Source organism: Ranitomeya variabilis, chromosome 6, assembly GCF_051348905.1.
Source record: "Ranitomeya variabilis isolate aRanVar5 chromosome 6, aRanVar5.hap1, whole genome shotgun sequence".
In the NCBI taxonomy this organism is placed as follows: domain Eukaryota; kingdom Metazoa; phylum Chordata; class Amphibia; order Anura; family Dendrobatidae; genus Ranitomeya; species Ranitomeya variabilis.
Genome location: NC_135237.1, coordinates 106,791,453 through 106,815,763, shown reverse-complemented (window position 1 = coordinate 106,815,763; position 24,311 = coordinate 106,791,453). Strand labels below are relative to the sequence as shown.

General features: G+C 41.4%; 1 protein-coding gene across 1 annotated transcript in view; it reads right to left on the bottom strand.

Annotated features, from left to right (window-relative positions):
- Positions 1–739: 739 nt before the first annotated feature.
- KAT2B (lysine acetyltransferase 2B) overlaps positions 740–24,311 on the bottom strand; it is a 128,982-nt gene continuing 105,410 nt past the window's right edge. The window contains exons 14-18 of the mRNA XM_077268888.1: positions 21,072–21,186; positions 11,272–11,302; positions 6,384–6,447; positions 2,563–2,647; positions 740–1,031 (exon numbers count right to left, since the gene is read on the bottom strand). Coding sequence (XP_077125003.1) covers positions 844–1,031; positions 2,563–2,647; positions 6,384–6,447; positions 11,272–11,302; positions 21,072–21,186 — 483 coding nt within the window. The 3' untranslated portion in view covers positions 740–843. The remainder of the gene's footprint in view (positions 1,032–2,562; positions 2,648–6,383; positions 6,448–11,271; positions 11,303–21,071; positions 21,187–24,311) is intronic.

Sequence of the window (24,311 nt, the reverse complement as noted above, 5' to 3'; positions counted from 1 at the left end):
CAAACTCAAGTAACGAGAACTTGCGCTAATCACTAATGGATAATTGATCATTGATATTGTCATGTAAAAAAAAAAAAATACCTGCACGGGCAAATTACCCTAAAAAAAAGCACAGATCCCCTAAAAATGTACTCTCATCCCACAACAAGTAAAATAAACACAAGGACACCGCCTTATATTGAAGCTCCAGGTTGGAGCTGCTTTTGTGATTACATTACAGAGCTGCATTTTTGGCAGTCCTCGTATACAAGCTATCCGTGCCTATAGGTAGTAGCGACACAATGTCTAGACAGGCCCAGCTATAGCCGCTGCTTGATATTGCAGGTGACAAACTCCCTTCATATTAGTAACCCAGTCATTTTTACTTAGAAAGGAAGCAATTCCATTGGTAATAATGAAACTGAAATATAAAATGAAAGAGTCACCAAAACGCATTTGCGTAATATTTTTGTTAACATCCACTCCACATTAGGCCAAGAAATATATATTTTTTTTTGCTGTAATTAAACCAGATTATGTTTTAACTTATGGCCGGCATAAGCAAATCTATAATCTACAGTCAGCCTTTCTATATATTAGTGGTTTAAATGATAAATCTCATTATACAAAACAATTCTAAATATACAAAACGTCTCATATCAATATTATATACTCTAAAAGCCCTAAAGGTTATAAAGCACCTTGTCTAATAAAATCTATACAAAATCATAAAGAACAAAAAGATTGCTAACAGCCAAAATCATATTGTTAGTAGGATTTATATCAAGTGCAAATTCCAAAGTGTGATGCGCAAAACAGTAGGCAAGCCCAAAAAAATGAGGCACGTTCATGTTCCAATCCTAACTAAAGAAGCCCGGCTTCTTTAATTTTAGTGTAGAAGAATTTCTCCAGGATGTTCGCACACTTATAGTATTCGCTCTCTGGTGGATTGTACTCCTTGCAGTTTGTGAAGATCCTCTGTAGATCTGCCATGAAGAGTTTCTTTGTCACATAATATCTGTTCTTCACACGTTCACTCATGGTTTTAAGATCTGATATTTATGAAAAAAAAGTAATATTAATACCTGGAAATGTGGTGAATGTTTACTGTGCATATATATATGACAACTGTAATGTGACCAATGGGTCATCCAACTCAAATTCTAAGGTTAGGCTCCTTCCATACTGGTTTTGCAGTATGCATCAGTGGTAAACGCTGGGAAGCCTTCGAGACATATACATCTTTAGGATGCAACTATAAATGTATATGGATAAAAGATAAAGTTCACATAAAGGTCTAATACCATAGGCAACATATGACCTAACTAGCTGTTTACAGAGGTTATTCAGTGATCAACATTATCTATTTACTGTGATAATCTGACCACTTGGGCATTCATCAATTTCAAGAGTAAGGGTCCAAAACTCCTGTGGGAATGGAGCAGTAGTTTCCGTGCTTGATCACTTTCCTTTTCACTGTTATGTGTCTATGGGAGAAGTAGTGCACACGGATGAGCACAGCTCTTGTAGACCAAGCATGCACATTTCATACAATGGACACAGGCCCCCCCCATTGCCATGGACAGTGGGTGTCTGTGCGGGTCAGACCCCCAGAGATCCTACATGTATCTGCTATATGTGGGAAGAGCCCTTTAAACCAGGCAGCGGCTAGCATCTGTGGCCACTATATACTATCTGATCTTCCTTGAATGCCCCTCACGAAAAGAAAAGGCATGCACTTCACAAAGGCTGGTTTTCTAGAAAGAGACCTTGCAACCTTCTAACGCAAACTCCACTGGTTGGTCAGAAGGTGGTCCATGACCTTGTTTCCCATAGGAAAAAAGTAAAGTTGGGGCTGCACATTAGTGAATGTGACCAGCTGAATCAAGAGAAAATCTGGAGACCTCTATCATAGTAGCATGAGCACCTACATATAGCGCTTCTTTTCACTTGCGGACATGGGTTATTCATTGTTAACAGGCACTCTTGTAAAACTAATGATAGCTTCTAAAATTAATTAATTTTCATTAACAAAAGGCACGATTTATTGTATAGCACCATTACTGTATAGCAATTCATAGAAGTTAGAGGGATTACATGGATTTTTCGAAGCACAAGTTAATTCCCTGATTTATGAAACCATCTGTGCCTTGAATCTTACACATGATCCCAACTCCATAAGCAGTGACGACCTTATTCATACCCAGCATAAAAGACATTAATGTTTCTGGTCGATTCTGCTCATAACTTAGGAGTGAAAAAAAAAAGATTAAAAAAAAGCAGGTTGGATACTTCTGGGCATCATTTTGGTATCTTCCTAGGATACTATTAAGATAAATAAAAGTTACATATTTTTTTTATTTGACCAAATCATAAGGCAATGGGAAGTCATAACTAAACTCACAGCAGAGCGACTTTCATCCTGCAGTTACCTAGCTGCTATGGTGAAACTTTCAGTCATCCTTCTTTACTAGGGACCCATTGCGATCCAAGGTCTACACACATCTATGAACCCAAACATTGATATGGAGCATTTACAGTGCAGTTTCAAAGGGAAATTATTAGGAAAGGTTATGTCATTACCCATTGGAAATCTTATGACTTCATAATATCCTGGTGCTTCTGTCCTTTTCACAGGCTCCATAAAAGGCCATGCACTCTGATGACTCTGAAATAAAGAAATGACATTTGTGTTATATTAAGAATTATAATGAAAAGTTAATATTGGCTATTTACTACTTTACCTTTCTTAGGAATTTAGAGAAGTTTAGAAATGGTAACAATATAGGTATAGTTTGTTTTATCAATTTAAAGCCCCTATTTATAAAACTGTATATACCCCAGACAATTAGGCTAATTCCCAGTCTCAAGTTTGCTCTAAGGCCGGCGTCACACTTGGCGTAAGACAATACGCCACGTATTATACGTCCGTACTACGGCCGTAATACGGAGAAATGTTCCCAAAATAGTGATCCGTAGTCAGGGTGTGTCAGCGTATTTTGCGCATGGCATCCTCCGTATGTAATCCGTATGGCATCCGTACTGCGAGATTTTCGCGCAGGCTTGCAAAACCGACATCTAATGGATTTATGTGCTCAAATGTTCATTAAAACATATATACAGAATATATATATATATGTGTCTCAATGACATATATATATATATATATATATATATATATATATATATGTCATTGAGACACATATATATATATATTCTGTATTTAGATTTCATTCAGCGCGATATCTGTGAACAGCCGGTAATTCAATTGCCGGCTTTTCATTTCTCCTGCACAAACCCGACAGGATATGAGACATGGTTTACATACAGTAAACCATCTCATATCCCCATTTTTTTTGCATATTCCACACTACTAATGTTAGTAGTGTGTATGTGCAAAATTTCAGCGCTGTAGCTGCTAAAATAAAGGGTTAAATGGCGGAAAAAATTGGCGTGGGCTCCCGCGCAATTTTCTCCGCCAGAATGGTAAAGCCAGTCACTGAGGGCAGATATTAATAGCCAGGAGAGGGTCCATGGTTATTGGCCCCCCGTGGCTAAAAACATCTGCCCCCAGCCACCCCAGAAAAGGCACATCTGGAAGATGCGCCTGTTCTGGCACTTGGCCACTCTCTTCCCACTCCCTGTAGCGGTGGGATATGGGGTAATGAAGGGTTAATGCCACCTTGCTATTGTAAGGTGACATTAAGCCAGATTAATAATGGAGAGGCGTCAATTATGACACCTATCCATTATTAATCCAATAGTACGAAAGGGTTAAAAAACACACACACACATGATTTAAAAGTATTTTAATGAAATAAACACAGCGGTTGTTTTAATATTTTATTGCTCTCTCAATCCATTTCCAGGCCCTCGCTTGGCAAAATAATAAACGCACAAGATACATACCCTCAGCTGAACCGTCACGTCCCACGATGTAATCCATCTGAAGGGGTTAAAATAATTTACAAGCAGGAGCCCTGCTAATGCAGCTGTGTGCTCGTGCTTGTAATTCCCCGGCGAATGAATGAAATGTAGGTCATTGACCTACATTTCCTTCAGTCGCGGTGATGCGCCCCCTGGTGGATGTCCTCATATGACCTGGAGCGTGGGAAAAAGTTCCCAGGCTGCAGTTCATGAGAACATCCAGCAGGGGCGCATCACCGCGACTCAATGTAAGTACAGATTTAGCTTTCCTTTCAGCACCCGGGGGATTACAGACACGAGCGAGTGGTTTATCGCAGCTCGTGCCTGTAATATTAGTTAACCCCTTCAGATGGATTACCTCGTTGGACGTGATAGGACATCAGAAGGTATGTATCTTGTGCGTTTATTATTTTGCCAAGCGAGGGCCTGGAAATGGATTGAGAGAGCAATAAATTATTAAAACAACCGCTGTGTTTCTTTCATTAAAATAATTTTTAATAATGTGTGTGTGTGTGTGTGTTTTTTAACCCTTTCAAACAATTGGATTAATAATGGATAGGTGTCATAATTGACGCCTCTCCATTATTAATCTGGCTTAATGTCACCTTACAATAGCAAGGTGGCATTAACCCTTCATTACCCCATATCCCACCGCTACAGGGAGTGGGAAGAGAGGGGCCAAGTGCCAGAATAGGCGCATCTTCCAGATGTGCCTTTTCTGGGGTGGCTGGGGGCAGATGTTTTTAGCCACGGGGGGGCCAATAACCATGGACCCTCTCCTGGCTATTAATATCTGCCCTCAGTCACTGGCTTTACCATTCTGGCGGAGAAAATTGCGCGGGAGCCCACGCCAATTTTTTCCGCCATTTAACCCTTTATTTTAGCAGCTACAGCGCTGAAATTGTGCACATACACACTACTAACATTAGTAGTGTGGAATATGCAAAAAAAGAGGGGATATGAGATGGTTTACTGTATGTAAACCATGTCTCATATCCTGTCGGGTTTGTGCAGGAGAAATGAAAAGCCGGCAATTGAATTACCGACTTTTCACTAACACCGCTGCGTATTTCTCGCAAGTCACACTGCTGGTCCGTGTGGAATCCGTATTTTTCTCGCCCCCATAGACTTTCATTGGCGATTTTTTTGCGCAATACGCTGACAAACGCAGCATGCTGCGATTTTGTACGGCCGTAGAAAGCCGTATATTACGGATCCGTAATATACGGCTGATAGGAGCAGCCCCATTGAGAATAATTGTGCCGTATGTTATGCGAGTTTTACGGACGTAGTTTCTGCGCTCTTACGTCCGTAAAACTCGCCAGTGTGACGCCGGCCTAAAAAGGTATTTCTTTAGATTGGTCTATCACTGCACCTCACCAATATAGCTGTCCCCTGTTCCTAGTGCCTTCTATCATCTATTCTCGCGTCCTCCATGCACTCACTAGCACTTTGTATCTGTAACTATACATATATTAACTGACTGGTTCAAGCAGCTTAATTTCAATACCCCGATTTATTATATTGATGGCGGGACCATGACGAGCCGTTTTTACATTTTCTGTCCCCCCTATTTCCTGTTAGATTGTAGGCGTGGGAGCAGGGCCCTGTGTCCTCTCATTATTTGTTGAATTTTGTGCCTAATTTATCAACATCGCGTACGTGGTTCATGAATTTTGAGCAAAGTCACAAATTATCTTTCTTTCTGCCTTTTACCGTTTTTGCAACTTGTTAGTGCAAAAAGTTGTATGTTTTGCAAAATGTTTCAAAAATTGCGCAAAAATTTATAGCGTACTCAGAATCACTCCAGGGTAGGACTTAAATGCATCTGTGACAAATTCTGCAACAAACGATGAATCAGAACGGAAAACTTCATTTAAAAAAAAAGAAAACAAAGAAATAAAACAAAAGCACAACTAAAATAGACTTAAAAATGTTCAAATGGAAATGAATTTAGTGTTAAACAAAAAAAAAAGCGCAAAACCTAACAAACTCAATAAAAAACGGCAAAAGTGCAATAATGAATCAGGCCCAGTGTGCTTTAGACACTTTCTCCCTGTTGCCTGAAAAGGAAACATGATTTCAAGTAAAGGGGTCTCTTAGTGGGGGAAGTAGAGTGGCATGACATCAAGCACCAAAGAATTTGCCAAAATTTTGATCCCAATTTCCTTGACTGACACCTAAATGTCACAGATATAATAAACCATTAATTAAGATAGTGACTGGTACTAGGGGCAACAAAACAATCTGAGGAAGCAATAACTCATTAAGTGCTCTGTCATGGTCAGAGCACTTAACACCTCATTTGCACATGAATGAAAACTCTAATTACTGGGGAATGCAGCAAAAGACAGAAGATATAATGGTGTCAAAACATTTACATTTCAACGACTTGGATGCAATTACATGCATATTAAGGGGAATTATCTTACTGACAGATATCCTTTCAGAAAGGATATCAATAAATGGGTGCTTACCTTCACCTGCTGCAGAATGTTCTTCAGGGTGTTATGCAGCTGATCTGCATCCTTTGGCTCTTTACTTGAAATAAAAATACAAAGAAAAATTATAAACTTTATACATAGCCTGGAAGATTTCCTTTCCATTCATAATTACTTTATGGAATTAGAAGTAATTTACCTACATAAAGTTCTTACAAAGCCCCTTTTGGCCTCATTCACACATCAGTAATTTTGCATCAGTATTTAATCAGTATTTGTATGCCAAAGCAAAAAAAACCCACAAAGTTTTGTATCTCCAAAACACAGATCAAGTGTCAATCTTTCAATTAGGCCACGCTCAGTATTTTAACATCAGTATTTGTAAGCCAAAACTTGGAGTGTGTGATAAATACAGAACTGATTGTTCCACTCCTGGTTTTGGCTTACAAATACTGATGGAAAATACTGACCACATACTGAATGTGTGAACGTGGCCTTAGTTTTTCTCTGCAAGTTCCATTCCTGGATCCGGTATATACTGTAGGTAAGGCTGGTTTTACACTTGCCGTGTTTTGTCGGCCGTTTTTGCGGCCCCAATGCATTTCTATGGGGCCGCAAGAATTCGTAGGAGCACTGTACGCCGTAAGGCAGTGAGGGCAGTATTTGCGGCCGTGAAAAAATATCGAGCTTGCTCGATATATTTGATGGCTTATGGACACGGGCCCCATTGAAAATCAATCAATGGAAGCTTGCTTTTGCGGTGCACCATGATTCTGTTTTTGCGGATCGCCTTTTTTTTTTTTTGGTCCCCACTTTTTCCCTACTATTCTAATCCAGAAAATCAGCGATCCGCAAGATTTTTTAGGCCCGTTTTTGCAGCAGAGCAGGAAAATTACAACGATACGGCCCGCAAAAAACGGGCCGCTAAAATCACGGTAAGTGTAAAAGAAGCCTAATGTGCAGGAACCAATCAAAACTGGTTAACCCCTTCATGACCTTGCCGTTTTTTGCAATTCTGACCAGTGTCCCTTTATGAGGTAATAACTCAGGAACGCTTCAACGGATCCTAGCGATTCTGAGATTGTTTTTTCGTGACATATTGGGCTTCATGTTAGTGGTAAATTTAGGTCGATAATTTCTGAGTTTATTTGTGAAAAAAACGGAAATTTGGCAAAAATTTTGAAAATTTCGCAATTTTCACATTTTGAATTTTTATTCTGTTAAACTAGAGAGTTATGTGACACAAAATAGTTAATAAATAACATTTCCCACATGTCTACTTTACATCAGCACAATTTTGGAAACAAATTTTTTTTTTGCTAGGAAGTTATAAGGGTTAAAATTTGACCAGTGATTTCTCATTTTTACAACAAAATTTACAAAACCATTTTTTTAGGGACCACCTCACATTTGAAGTCAGTTTGAGGGTTCTATATGGCTGAAAATACCCCATAGTGACACCATTCTAAAAACTGCACCCCTCAAGGTGCTCAAAACCATATTCAAGAAGTTTATTAACCCTTCAGGTGTTTCACAGCAGCAGAAGCAACATGGAAGTAAAAAATGAACATTTAACTTTTTAGTCACAAAAATGATCTTTTAGCGAAATTTTTTTTATTTTCCCAAGGGTAAAAGGAGAAACTGGACCACAAACGTTGTTGTCCAATTTGTTCTGAGTACGCTGATACCTCATATGTGGGGGTAAACCACTGTTTGGGCGCACGGCAGGGCTCGGAAGGGAAGGAGCGACATTTGACTTTTTCAATGAAAAATTATCTCCATCGCTAGCAGACACCATGTCACGTTTGGAGAGCCCCTGTGTGCCTAAACATTGGGGCTCCCCCACAAGTGACCCCATTTTGGAAACTAGACCCCCCAAGGAACTTATCTAGAAGCATAGTGAGCACTTTAAACTCTCAGGTGCTTCACAAATTGATCCGTAAAAATGAAAAAGTACTTTTTTTTCACACAAAATTTCTTTTAGCCTCAATGTTTTCATTTTCACATGGGCAACAGGATAAAATGGATCCTAAAATTTGTTGGGCAATTTCTCCTGAGTACGCCGATACCTCATATGTGGGGGTAAACCACTGTTTGGGTGCACGGCAAGGCTCGGAAGGGGAGGCGTGCCATTTGACTTTTTGAATGGAAAATTAGCTCCAATCATTAGCGGACACCATGTCGCGTTTGGAGAGCCCCTGTGTGCCTAAACATTGGAGCTCCCCTACAAGTGACCCCATTTTGGAAACTAGACCCCCCAAGGAACTTATCTAGATGCATTGTGAGCACTTATAACCCCCAGGTGCTTTACAGAAGTTTATAACGCAGAGCCGTGAAAATAAAAAATAATTTTTCTTTCCTCAAAAATGATTTTTAGCCCAGAATTTTTTTATTTTCCCAAGGGTAATAGGAGAAATTGGACCCCAAATGTTGTTGTCCAGTTTGTCCTGAGTACGATGATACCCCATATGTGGGGGTAAACCACTGTTTGGGCGCACCGCAGGGCTCGGAAGGGAAGGCACGCCATTTGGCTTTTTAAATGGAAAATTAGCTCCAATCATTAGCGGACACCATGTCGCGTTTGGAGAGCCCCTGTGTGCCTAAACATTGGAGCTCCCGCACAAGTGACCCCATTTTGGATACTAGACCTCCGAAGGAACTAATCTAGATGTGTGGTGAGCACTTTGAACCCCCAAGTGCTTCACAGAAGTTTATAACGCAGAGCCGTGAAATTAATAAATGTGTTTCCTTTCCTCAAAAATATTTTTTTAGCCCAGAATTTTTTATTTTTGCAAGGGTAACAGGAGAAATTTGACCCCAATATTTGTTGCCCAGTTTGTTGTGAGTACGCTGATACCCCATATGTGGGGGTAAACCACTGTTTGGGCACACGACAGGGCTCGGAAGGGAAGTAGTGACATTTGAAATGCAGACTTTGATGGAATGGTCTGCGGGCGTCACATTGCATTTGCAGAGCCCCTGATGTGCCTAAACAGTAGAAACACCCCACAAGTGACCCCATTTTGGAAACTAGACCCCCCAGGGAACTTATCTAGATGTGTGGTGAGCACGTTCAACCCCCAAGTGCTTCACAGAAGTTTATAACGCAGAGCCGTGAAAATAAAAAATAATTGTTCTTTCCTCAAAAATTATGTTTTAGCAAGTAATTTTTTATTTTTGCAAGGGTATCAGGAGAAATTGGACCCCAACAGTTGTTGCCCAGTTTGTCCTGAGTACGCTGGTACCCCAAATGTGGGGGTAAACCACTGTTTGGGCGCACGTCGGGGCTTGGAAGGGAGGGAGCACCATTTGACTTTTTGAACGCAAGATTGGCTGGAATCAATGGTGGTGCCATGTTGCGTTTGGAGACCCCTGATGTGCCTAAACAGTGGAAACCCCTCAATTCTAACTTCAACACTAACCCCAACACACCCCTAATCCTAATCCCAACTGTAGCCATAACCCTAATCACAACCCTAACCCCAACACACCCCTAACCACAACCCTAACCCCAACACACCCGTAACCCTAATTCCAATCCTAACCCTAATCCCAACCCTAACCCTAATCCCAACCCTAACCACAACTGTAACCCCAACACACCCCTAACCCTATCCGTAACTCTAACCACAAGCCTAATCTTAACCCTATTTCTAACCCTAGCCCTAATTCCAACCCTAACTCTAATTCCAACCCTAACCCTAAGGCTATGTGCCCACGTTGCGGATTCGTGAGATTTTTCCGCACGATTTTTGAAAAATCTGCAGGTAAAAGGCACTGCGTTTTACCTGCGGATTTACAGCAGATTTCCAGTGTTTTTTTTGTGCGGATTTCACCTGCGGATTCCTATTGAGGAACAGGTGTAAAACGCTGCGGAATCTGCACAAAGAATTGACATGCTGCGGAAAATACAACGCAGCGTTTCTGCACGGAATTTTCCGCACCATGGGCACAGCGGATTTGGTTTTCCATAGGTGTACATGGTACTGTAAACCTGATGTAAAACTGCTACGAATTCGCAGCGGCCAATCCGCTGCGGAACCGCGGCCAATCCGCTGCGGATCCGCAGCCAAACCCGCACTGTGTGCACATGCCATAACCCTAACCCTAACTCTACCCCTAACCCTAACCGTACCCCTAGTTCTAACCCTAACCCTAGTGGAAAAAGAAAAAAAAATATTTTCTTTATTTTATTATTGTCCCTACCTATGGGGGTGATAAAGGGGGGGGGTTTATTTATTATTTTTTTTATTTTGATCGCTGTGCTAGAACCTACCACAGCGATCAAAATGTACTTGTAACGAATCTGCCAGCCGGCAGATTCGGCGGGCGCACTGAGCATGCGCCCGCCATCTTGGAAGATGGCGGCGCCCAGGGAGAAGACGGACCGACTTCGGGAGGCTCGGTAAGTATGAGGGGGTGGTGGGGGGGTGGATCGGAGCACGGGGGGGGGGATCGGAGGACGGGGGGAGCGGACAGGAGCACGGGGGAGCGAACAGGGGGACGGAGGGGGGTACTGGACAGAACGGTGGACTGGGGAGGAGATCGGGGGCGGTGGGGGGGGCCAGAACATGATTTCCAGCCATGGCTGATGCTATTGCAGCATCGGCCATGGCTGGATTGCAATATTTCACCATTTTCATATGTGAAATATTGCAAATTGCTCTGATTGGCTGTTGCACTTTCAACAGCCAATCAGAACGATCGTAGCCACATGGGGGCAAAGCCACCCCCCCCTAGGCTGAAGTACAACTCCCCCTCTCCCTGCAGATCGGGTAAAATAGGAGTTAACCCTTTCACCCGATCTGCAGGGATGCGATCATTCCATGACGCCACATAGGCGTCATGGGTCGGGAAGGGGTTAAAAGAGATTCACTGAAAAGACATTACACATAAAACGTAGCACACGGAAATTGTTACTTACCTTCTGTCTTTTGGCTTCCATCCAGTTTCTCCTGTAAAATATTACAAGAAATTAACACTACACAACCACATTTATAAGAAGACTCAAATGTAAACTCAGTATATTACAGCCACCACATGAACAAGAACACAAGTCTACATGAGCAGACAAAACTCACACTTTACCATCTCCGGGACTCTGAAGACTTGATAATATGTATCAGTAGCCATATTAACTAGATATAGAAAACTACTCCATGATAATCCGCTCATTTCTTATCCGTGTATTCCCTCTAGAGTCAGATGCTTTTGGCAGAACCAGTGGACCATCTAAGGACTGTCCCACACGTCCAGATAATTCCGGTACCGGAATAAATCGGTACCGGAGTTATCCGTGTCCGTGTGCCTGGGAACTCACGGAGGCCATACTTGCGGCACACGTGTGCCGCCCGTATGGCGAGTGGGTACCACACGGAGCGTGTGGTACCCACTCTGCATGGTGCTGAAGCTGCGATTCATATCCTCTCTGCAGTAGCGTTTGCTGCAGAGAAAATATGAAGAATAGTGTTTAAAATAAAGATCCATGTGTCCGCCGCCCCCCCACCCCCTGTGCGCCCCCCCGCTGGTCAGAAAATACTTACCCGGGTCCCCCGTCGGCTGTCGCTCCTTCCTGGTCTGGCCGCGGCTTCTCCTGCATGCGGTCACGTGGGCCCGATCATTTACAGTCATGAATATGTGGCTCCACCTCCCATAGGGGCGGAGCCGACTATTCATGATTGTAAATGATCGGCCCCACGTGACCGCATACAGTAAGCCGCGGCCAGACCAGGAAGGAGCGAGGGAGCGGGTAAGTATTTTCTGACCAGCGGGGGGGCGCACAGGGGGTGGGGGGGCGGCGGACACATGGATCTTTATTTTTAACACTATTCTTCATATTTTCTCTATAGCAAACGCTGCTACAGGGAAGATATGAATACCGGCTTCAGCACCATGTGGGGGGGACAGCGCTTACTGTAGCGCTGTCTCCTGCACGCACACGGACCCCAGACGGAGAATGTCCGTGTGAGGTCCGTGTTTTACGCGGACCCATTGACTCTATTGGGTCCGTGTAAAACGTGCGCTCCCACGAACACTGACATGTCTCCGTGTTTGGCACACGGAGACACGGTCCGCAAAAAATCAATGACATCTGAACAGATGCATTGATTTTTATGTGTCTACGTGTGTCAGTGTCTCCAGTACGTGAGGAAACTGTCACCTCACGTACCGGAGCCACTGACGTGTGAAACCGGCCTAATGGAGGCCCCCAATGGATGATGCAGAGTTTCAACACCTGATCCCTTTGTTCTCCAGGTAATAAACCACCACCAGAGGAGTCTGGCAGCAGCTTGTTCACTCTTTTCCCATTGAAAACAAATGTCAAATCAAGCGAGCATGTGTATCAGAAATGAAGGCATTTCAGAAAAGGAAAGTTCTCAGCCAAACAAGCTTGTCTGGTTGACATCTAAGTGTAAAATCACTTTTACGTCCCTACCCGAATCAAAATAATAATAATGCAGGTTTACATGAAATAAAAGCAAAAAAAAAACAGTTATTGCCAAGATGTAGGTTAATAAGTGGCTCAAGAATTGGTGTAGGAAGGAGGGGTTTGGGTTCCTGCAGAATTGGGCCGACTTCTCAGTTGGCTACAGGCTCTACGCTAGGGACGGGCTGCACCTCAATGGGGAAGGTGCAGCTGTGCTGGGGGAGAAAATGGCTAGAAGGTTGGAGGAGTGTTTAAACTAGGGATTGGGGGGGAGGGTATTCATTTTATAGGAGGGGAAGATAGTGCAGATAGAGACTTTGGCACAAATAAGGAAGTTGGGGGTGGCGGTGGCATGGGGGGTGGGGTTAGAACAGCTAATAATTTAAGAAAGAATAGAGGTACAGAGAGGAACATCAAGTGCATGTATTCTAATGCCAGAAGCCTCTCCAACAAAATGGACGAATTAGAACTAATGTTGTTGGAACATAATTATGACATGGTGGGGATATCTGAAACATGGCTGGATGAGAGCCATGACTGGGCTGTTAACTTGCAGGGCTATAGTCTGTTCAGAAATGACCGTACAGATAAGCGAGGGGGAGGGGTGTGTCTGTATGTAAAATCCAGCTTAAAACCCATCCTGCGTGATAATATAGGTGAATCTAATGAAAATGTAGAGTCCCTGTGGGTGGAGATAAGGGGAGGGGGAAAAAATAATAAATTACTGATAGGGGTTTGTTATAAATCTCCAAAAATAATGGAAGCAATGGAGAATATCCTTAGCAAATAGATGAAGCTGCGACTCAAGGAGAAGTCATTATTATGGGGGACTTCAACTACCCTGAAATAGATTGGGGAACAGAAACCTGCAGTTCCAGTAAAGGTAATCGGTTTTTGACAACTATGAGAGACAATTACCTTTCACAACTGGTTCAGGACCCAACAAGGAGGGGGGCACTGCTAGACCTAATATTAACCAACAGGCCAGACCGCATGTCAAATATAAGGGTTGGGGGTCACTTGGGGAATAGTGATCACAAAATAATAAGTTTTCAGGTCTCCTTTAATAAGATGTGTAGTAGAGGGGTGACAAGGACACTAAACTTCAGGAGGGCAAATTTCCAACAGATGAGAGATGATCTTGGTGCAATTAACTGGGACTATATCCTGAGACATGAAAGTACACAAAGAAAATGGGAGACATTTATTAGCATCCTGGATAGGACCTGTGCATAGTATATACCGTATGGGAATAAACATACTAGAAATAGGAGGAAACCAATATGGCTAAATAGAGCTGTAAGGGGCGCAATAAGTGACAAAAAGAAAGCATTTAGAGAATTAAAGGAAGTAGGTAGTGATGAGGCATTAAATAAATATAGAAAATTAAATAAATTCTGTAAAAAGCAAATCAAGGTAGCAAAGATTGAGACAGAGAGACTCATTGCCAGAGAGAGCAAAAATAACCCCAAAATATTCTTTAACTACATAAATAGTAAGAAACTAAAAAATGATAGTGTTGGCCCCCTTAAAAATAGTCTGGGTGAAATGGTGGATGAGGATGAGGAAAAAGCCAATATGCTAAATGACTTTTTTTCATCAGTATTTACAAAAGAAAATCCCATGGCAGACAATATGACTAGTGATAAAAATTCCCAATTAAATGTTACCTGCTTAACCCAGCAGGAAGTACAGCGGCGTCTAAAAATAACTAAAATTGACAAATCTCCGGGCCCAGATGGGATACACCCCCGAGTACTGCAGGAATTAAGTACAGTCATTGATAGACCGTTATTTTTAATCTTTAAAGAGTCCATAATAACAGGGTCTGTACCACAGGACTAGTAAATATAGAAAAAATAGAAAAACTGACTGAACAGCCATCTAGTCTGAACTGGTGCATAACCAAAAAGTCTTACATAGCAAATAGATAATGGCTGCACTCAAGTGTATTGTGCTAAAGCAAGGAAATGTGCAATACATGAAATGTGAACAGCATAATGGCTTGTGAAATTTATGAGGTTCTAACCTCCTCTATAAATACAGGCTTTACCATTTTATTAGCCATAGGTAAGTGTTCACACTAGGCAGACAGGTTAGTTACCCATTCGATCTGAGATTACCTTGACGTTTGGTGAATGGGCTCACAACATTTGGCCAAATTTTGTGCTAAAAATCTCATGTGTTTTTTCATAAATTTCACAAGCCATTATGCTGTTCACATTTCATGTATTGCACATTTCCTTGCTTTAGCACAATACACTTGAGTGCAGCCATTATCTATTTGCTATGTACCACAGGACTGGCGTATAGCAAATGTGGTGCCAATATTTAAAAAGGGGACAAAAACTGAACTCGGAAATTATAGGCCAGTAAGCTTAACCTCTACTGTGGGTAAAATCCTGGAGGGCATTCTAAGGGATGCTATACTGGAGTATCTGAAGAGGAATAACCTCATGACCCAGTATCAGCACGGGTTTACTAGGGACCAAGGGAGCCCAGTGGATGTAGTGTATATGGACTTTTCAAAAGCTTTCGATACGGTGCCACACAAAAGGTTGATACATAAAATGAGAATAATGGGGATAGGGGAAAATATGTGCAAGTGGGTTGAGAGCTGGCTCAGGGATAGGAAACAAAGGGTGGTTATTAATGGAGCACACTCGGACTGGGTCGCGGTTAGTAGTGGGGTACCACAGGGGTCAGTATTGGGCCCTCTTCTTTTTAACATATTTATTAATGACCTTGTAGGGGGCATTCAGAGTAGAATTTCAATATTTGCAGATGACACTAAACTCTGCAGGGTAATCAATACAGAGGAGGACAATTTTATATTGCAGGATGATTTATGTAAACTAGAAGCTTGGGCTGATAAATGGCAAATGAGCTTTAATGGGGATAAATGTAAGGTCATGCACTTGGGTAGAAGTAATAAGATGTATAACTATGCGCTTAATTCTAAAACTCTGGGTAAAACTGTCAATGAAAAGGACCTGGGTGTATGGGTGGATGACAAACTCATATTCAGTGGCCAGTGTCAGGCAGCTGCTACAAAGGCAAATAAAATAATGGGATGCATTAAAAGAGGCATAGATGCTCATGAGGAGAACATAATTTTACCTCTATACAAGTCACTAGTGCGACCACACTTAGAATACTGTGCACACTTCTGGTCTCCGGTGTATAAGAAAGACATAGCTGAACTAGAGTGGGTGCAGAGAAGAGCGACCAAGGTTATTAGAGGACTGGGGGGTCTGCAATACCAAGATAGGTTATTACACTTGGGGCTATTTAGTTTTGAAAAACAAAGGCTAAGGGGTGATCTTATGTTAATGTATAAATATATGAGGGGACAGTACAAAGACCTTTCTGATGATCTTTTTAATCATAGACCGGTGACAGGGACAAGGGGGCATCCTCTACGTCTGGAGGAAAAAAGGTTTAAGCATAATAACAGACGCAGATTCTTTACTGTAAGAGCAGTGAGACTATGGAACTCTCTGCCGTATGATGTTGTAATGAGTGAGTCATTACTTAAATTTAAGAGGGGACTGGATGCCTTTCTGGAAAAGTATAATGTTACAGGGTATATACACTAGATTCCTTGATAAGGCGTTGATCCAGGGAACTAGTCTGATTGCCGTATGTGGGGTCGGGAAGGAATTTTTTTCCCCATGGTGGAGCTTACTCTTACCACATGGGTTTTTTTTTGCCTTCCCCTGGATCAACATGTTAGGACATGTTAGGTTAGGCTATGGGTTGAACTAGATGGACTTAAAGTCTTCCTTCGACCTTAATAACTATGTAACTATGTAATGCAGGTTTACATGAAATAAAAGCAAAAAAAAAACAGTTATTGCCAAGATGTAGGTTACCTTGTGTCACAACCACATAGATAGGTCTCTGAAATGCTGCGGCGTTTCAGAGAAAAAAACAAACTTTAATAGCCACCAGGGTTCGAGGTGCGCTGGTGAATAGTCATACAGGCGGGTCCCCGGCGGCTTCTCCCCAGCAAGCCTCTGCATACAAATATCAAAAGACTGACTGTCACTTCCAAACAGAAATCAGGTGTGAATAGGTGCTTACTAAGAGTAGCCATCTCCATATATAACCAACAAATAAAGTAGCACTATAGCATGAAAACATGAAATTTGAATTGCATTACTGCACTAGAAAATATGAAAAATACTTAGCACATAAAGTGGCCAACTCATGTGTATCCGGTATATACACACATGTAGGCAGAGGCTTGTCAGGGAGGAGCCACCGGGGACCCGCCTGTACAACTAGTAACCTGTGCGGCTCAGTCCTCGGTGATTATTAAAAGTATGTTTTTCTCTAAAACGCCACAGCACTTCAGAAACAAACATATAATTGAATCCAGAAGTTTACATACACTATATAAAAAGACACATATGCATGATTTTCCCAATATCTGACATGAAATCAGAATAAACCTTTCCCGTTTTTAGGTAAATTAGGATTACCATAATTATTAATATTTGCCAAATGACAGAATAATGAGAGAGAATGTTTAAAGGCATTTTTATTACTTACTAGAAAGTCTAAAGTTTACATACACTAAGATTACTCTGCCTTTAAACAATTCTGGACTGTCCATATGATGATGTCATGTGTTTGGAAGCTTCTGATAGTTTTTTTGTCAACACCTGAGTTAATTACAGACACACCTGTGGCTGTATTTTAATGCACACCTGAAACACACTGCTGCTTTGTGTAGCTTCATGGGAAATTCTAAAGAAATCAGCCAAGATATCAGGAAGAGAATTGTGGGCTTTCACAAGTCTGGCTCATCCTTGGGTACAATTTCAAAATACCTGAAGGTGCCACGTTAATCTATACAAACAATAATATAAACAACGAAAAAAAGAAAGAAAAAACGATCACAAAGGCCAGAAGTATATTAAAAAATAGACAAAGCTTTATTGCAAATACATAGAACAGACATAACAGTGGGTACTCCCACAGGGCATATGTGCAATCCAAATAGAAAGACGGGACATGGGAAGACCGGTGGCAATAAATCAAATTGTAAATAAATTTATAGTGTCTACAAATATAATATTAGATAACAATAAATACCCCTAAAAATAGTAGAAAGGTACTCCTGGATAATATTGGTTCACACCTAATAATGTGCTAATAACCTTCATGGTCACCAAGGACCGTCACTAATACAAAGAGGGCAATGAAACACCATTCAGGTAGGAGACAACAGCAATAGTATAGTTAGTATTGGAGCTTCTCATACCTAAGTAAATAACCAGGAGACCGCCAGAGTAGTATAGAGGGGAACCGTCGGTGCAGCCCACGTCACTCCAATACTAACTATACTATTGCTGTTGTCTCCTACCTGAATGGTGTTTCATTGCCCTCTTTGTATTAGTGACGGTCCTTGGTGACCATGAAGGTTATTAGCACATTATTAGGTGTGAACCAATATTATCCAGGAGTACCTTTCTACTATTTTTAGGGGTATTTATTGTTATCTAATATTATATTTGTAGACACTATAAATGTATTTACAATTTGATTTATTGCCACCGGTCTTCCCATGTCCCGTGTTTCTATTTGGATTGCACATATGCCCTGTGGGAGTACCCACTGTTATGTCTGTTCTATGTATTTGCAATAAAGCTTTGTCTATTTTTTAATATACTTCTGGTCTTTTTGATGGTCTTTTCTTTCTTTTTTTCGTTGTTTATATATTTCTACGATTTGGCCTATGATTGGTCCAACTTGTTGCGGCAATACAATGAATAATTATATTCTCTTGATAAGGTTCTATTGATCTGTATTTGAAATGCTGCCGAGTTATTTATTGAGATATTTACAAACAATAATATGCAAGTACAATCAAGATGGGAATGTCCAGCCATCTTACCGCTCCGGAAAGACACGGGCTCTTTGTCCCAGAGATGAACGTGCTTTGGTGCGACTTGTGCATAAAAGGACAAAAGCAAAAAACCTTGTGAAGATAATGGTGGAAGCTGGTAAGATTGTGTCAATATCTACAGTGAAACAACTAATGTATCATCATGGGCTGAAAGGCCATGCTGCCAGGAATTAGCCATTATGCCAAAAGAAACCTAAAAAAGCCAGATGAATGTTTGCCAATGCACACAGGAACAAAGGCCTTAATTTTTGGAGACATGTCCTGTGTGCTGAAACTAAAATGTAACGTTTTGGGCATAATGACCATCGTTACATTTGGAGGAAAAAAAAGGAGAAGCTTGGAAGCCTAAGAACACCATCCCAACTGTGCATCATGTTGTGGGGTTGTTTTGCTGCAGGAGGGACTGGTGCACTTCACAAAATAGATGGAATCATGAGAAAAGAAGATTATGTGGCAATACTGAAGCAACATCTGAAGACATCAGCCAGGAAGTTAAAGCTTGGGCGTGAATGGGTCTTCCAAATGGACAATGACCTGAAGCATACTGCCAAAATGGTAACAAAGTGGCATAAGGATAACAAAGTCAATGTTTTGGAGCGGCCATCACAAAGCCCTGATCTCAATCCTATTGAAAATTTATGGGCAAAGCTGAAAATACAGGTGCAAGTAAGGAGACCTACAAACCTGGATCAGTTACACCAGTTTTGTCAGGAGGAAGGGGCTCGAATTCCGACCAACTATTGTGAGAAGCTTGTGGAAGGATATCCCAAACTTTTGACCCAAGTCATTCACTTTAAGGGCAATGGTACCAAATACTAATGAAAAGTATGTAAACTTTTGACTTAGTAGTAAGTAATAAAAATGCCTTAGGCTATGTTCACACTTTGCGGTTTTTGCTGCGGATCCGCAGCGGATTTGCCTCTGCGGATCCGCAGCAGTTTTCCATGCAGGGTACAGTACAATGTTACCCTATGGAAATCAAAAACCGCTGTGCCCACTTTGCTTTTTTCCTCTGGAAAATCCACGCGGATTTTCTGCGGAAAAAAAGAAGTAGCATGTCTATTCTTTCTGCGGATTCCGCAACGGTTTTCCAACAGCACCAATAGGAAAGTGCATTTGGAAAACCGCAGTGGAATCCGCAGTAGAAACCGCACAAAAAACCGCAGTGAAAAGCACCGCGGTTTTGCACCGCGGTTTTTGCAAATCCGCTGCGGAAAAATCCGCAGCAAATTCCGCAAAGTGTGAACAAGCCCTAAAACATTCTCTCTCTCATTATTCTGGCATTTGGCAAATACTAATAATTATGATAATCCTAACTGACCTAAAACGAGGAAAAGATTATTCCGATTTCATGTCAGATATTGAGAAAAACATTCATATGTGTCTTTTTATATAGTGTTTGTAAACCTCTGGTTTCAACTGTACATGGCTTTGATCAGCCAGTCGCTGATATAGGATGCCCACAGTTTGGGCAGCTTACATTAGCTGACAGGTTCCCATTAAACATATTTTTAGTCTCCAAGTGTGTCCCAAAGTCCTGAAATCAGACATCAATCATGCTTTTAAAACATTGGAGACATTTTAACAGTGGAGACATTTTTATTCAAGAGCTATGTGGCAGAAATGTGGTTTATTAGGGTATGTGCATACATTGCGGATTCCATTGCGGATTTTTCCGCATGGATTCTGCAGAATCCGCAGGTAAAATGCAATGCTTTTTACATGCGGATTCACCGCGGATTTAGTGTGGATTTTGTGCAGTTTTTATGTGGATTTCACCTGCGTTTTTACACCTGCAGATACCAATTATGGAACAGGTGTAAAATGCTGCGGAATCCGCAGAAAGAATTGACATACTGTGGAAAATATACCGCAGCATTTCCGCGCAGTATTTTCCGCAGCATGTGCACAGCGGATTTGGTTTTCCATAGGTTAACAAGCTATTGTAAAACGCATGGAAAACTGCTGCGTCAAAAACGCTGCGGATCCGCAGGCAAATCCGCAATGTGTGCACATACCCTTAGTCCCAGCTCCGTAACTAATTTAACGACATGATTTTTAGGACGTACTCGATGTTGTACTCATCTATTAAAATCTACAGTCACAATGAAGAAGAGCGGCTCCCTCTCCTGACATGTAAGGAAGTATTGGTAGTCCTAAGAATGGAAGTTTTAGAATGGATATTCTATGGGGTACACAAGTACCTGCTAAAATAAACATGTTAGAAGAAGTGACCGCTCCCCTGTAAACAGCTTTGTTTTGTAGATCACATTGTATATATCACCTGTGGTCATAAAATTTGAACATGATCTTACTGTTATGTAAAATTTCTAAAAGTACAAATGCTGAACACATCACTGAAAACAAAAGAAATACATACGGATTCCAGGGATACTTTCAATTGGTACCTGCCGCACTCCTTCTTTAAAGCATGACAAGCCGGGGTAAACCTTTCTTATCTGCGCTTGCTTCCTTTCAATCATTTTTTTGATGATCTGTTAAACAATATTATTACTGTTCAGTCATCAAGCATTCAATGGATATGAGAAACATTACAACTTTCCAAGTGCAAAGAGAATAAACGAAACACAAAAGAATCTATTCCTAAAGATAGAGAAAAAAAATGTTGTCAAACAGAAAACTTAATTCCATAAGCTTCCTAATTTATAGGGGGGGGGATTCATCAAAGGGGTTTTCTAGTGTCAGAAAAACCCTGTTCCTTAGCTACAGTTGTATTTTAAACAAACTGTGCCTTATTCACCTTCCCCGGGTCCAGCAGAGTCTCTGTCACTGCTCCAGGTGACTGCTATTGTCTCCAGCAAATATCTGAGCTCAGCAGCTCTTAGTGGCTCGTGACGTCAACTCGGACAGAACTGCTACGCTCAGTTGTTGGCTGCAGTGCTGTCGACATTACGTCAAAGTTGCAGAAACCAGGACCCAGGGAGGGTGATTAAAGGGCAGGGTTTTTTTTATCAAACAAACTGCAGCTGGGGATGGGTTTCCAAAACCAAAACCAAAACCTCCTTTTTAACAATCTTTAACAGTTTTGTGACAGTCAGCTTTGCTCTCTAATTTACGGCACATGTCCGTAATAAATTTGGTGCATCTTACAGCTCGATAATGCTGAGGTCTCTTCTCTAGACACTTCGAAGAAGCCAAAATCTGTTCATTTTGGTCTAAATAATAAATGTATCTAAAAAGATACTAACACAACTAACGCCAGAATGCTGGTCGAAAAGTGAGGTCAGATTCACCAATGATTACAAGACTGAAGTTGCCTCCAGAGCTGTTCTTATGTAACTATGAATATTTCATTTTCGTCTGCAGGTATTTGTCCACGTGTTTGAGTATTTAATATGCCAGACTGGGATTTCATTAACATTTCCCAGGAGTTCAGTGATTGGAATCATTAATGGCTTTAATTTTACGCTTTACTGATTTATAATAACATCATGGAAGTCATCTATTCATATATACCACAGATTATTGATTTAGTCTGGTAGCTAGTAAATGTCATTTCTGGGTAATATTAAGTGTGCTGCTATAAATATCATCATTTATTTCCACTTAATGAAGCATGTTTTACACTTACCGCTTGTGCTCATACTCAGCAGGATTAAAACCTCCCATTTTATTGCATCTTATGAAGTGGTGATGTTCTTTTGCCTCCGCAATTAGAAAATATATCTATTTTATGGCACTCATAAATGTCCATTATATTATCTGTATATTATGACTATATGTATAGACGTATCACTATAGTCTGTTGTATTCAGTTTTTCACTTGCTGTCAGGCTGTCCAGACACAACTCATATACATGTAACCAGCCTAAGACAATTTGATTTAAAGCACTACACCAGGGGTTTTTATTATTGCACCTCTGGAGTGTGCTTTAAAGAGAACCTGTCAGCAGGATTTTGCTGAGAAAACTACACACAGTGTCAGGTCGGTGCCGTTATGCTGATTACAATGATACATTGGGTGATGAAATCCTTCTTGTGGTTGTTGTTTAAACTTTATTTGCAGTTTTCAGTTAATGAGATTCTCATGCTCCAGGGCGGCCTGTGGGGGTCTTCATGTGGTGCTCTGCTTACATATTCATCTGTATGGGCTTATGACAGGTCACTGATCCCTCAGTGACCTGCCCCCTATTTTACATACTGAATATAATATGGTTTGAAGAAAAAAAAAAAATTTCACATCCCTCAGGCAGACGGCGGCGACGCCTGCGCTTTAGGATGATAAGGGGATAATATGAAAATATTTTCATTTTATTTAGACATATAGTTTTGTTTAAGATTTTTTTTTCTAAACAAAACGGTGCTAGTGACCGCACCTGCGCAGTAGCATCTATCATGTACTGCGCAGACCCTGCCCACGGCACCATTTTGCTAGAGAAAAAAATTAGGCTCCATGAAGATGTCGCCGGCGGCGCCTGCGCAGTAGAATCTATCGGAACAATGGTACTATGCAGGCGCCGTTGGTGCCATCTTGATGGAGCCTAATTTTTTTTTGTCTGCCAAAATGGCGCTGGCACCTGCGTAGTAACATCTATCGGAATGCGATCGATGCTATTGCGCAGACGCGGCAGCCGGCGCCATATTATTTGAAAAAAAAATGTGTAAACAAAGCTATAAGACTAAATAAAATGAAAATATGCATATTATCTCCTGTACCATCTTACAGCGCAGGCGTTGCCACCTCCTGCCTGAGGAATGTGAATTTTTTTTTTTCTTCAAACCATATTATTATTATTACATATATTATTACAGCATGTAAAATGTGGGGCAGGTCACTGAGGGATCAGTGACCTGTCAGAAGCCACAAGGATGAATATCTAAGAAGAGTGCCACATGAAGACCCCCACAGGCCGCCCCGAAGCACGATTGTCTCATTAACTGAAAATTGAAAATAAAGATTAAACAACAACCACAAGACAGATTTCATCACCCAAGGTATCATTTTAATCAGTATAACGGCGCCAACCTGACAGTGTCTGTAGGTTACTGTGCACAATCCTGCCGACAGGTTCACTTTAAATATAATTCTCCTGCCTCATCTCATACTCACCTGCCGCCGCCTTCATCATTTTTCAGCATTGCTCCCGTTGGTATCCGTGAAAAGTGACCTGCTTGCAGCTCCAGTGTTTCATGGAGCTGTGCAGAGGTCGCTTTTCAGTGCAAGTCTATGAGAGTCTCCTTCTGGCTCTCATAGACTTGCATTGAGAGCGTGTGACATAGCTTCTGACTTATAGCCAGTCAGAAGCTACTGTCACAAGATGGCACCGCGGAACTGGAACGGTGCTGAAAAATGGTGAACATTATATGACCGAGGGCAGGGGATTTACATTTAAAGCTCCACTCCAGCGCTGAAAAAACAAAACAAAACGCTGGAGTGGTACTTTAGAGGTCTACTTACATGCACAGAGGCTAACCTTACACACTGGCTACAGCAGTGTCATGACTTACTTGCCTCTTGGCTAGTGACCAGTGATCCTCTACCTAAAAGTGGTTTGAAGAACAGTATGTACTAAATTTGACATGGTTTGTTCACTCTAACCCTTTAAAGAGAACCTGTCAGGATCCCCCCACTGTTTTAAACTGCCACTATTACTTTTTT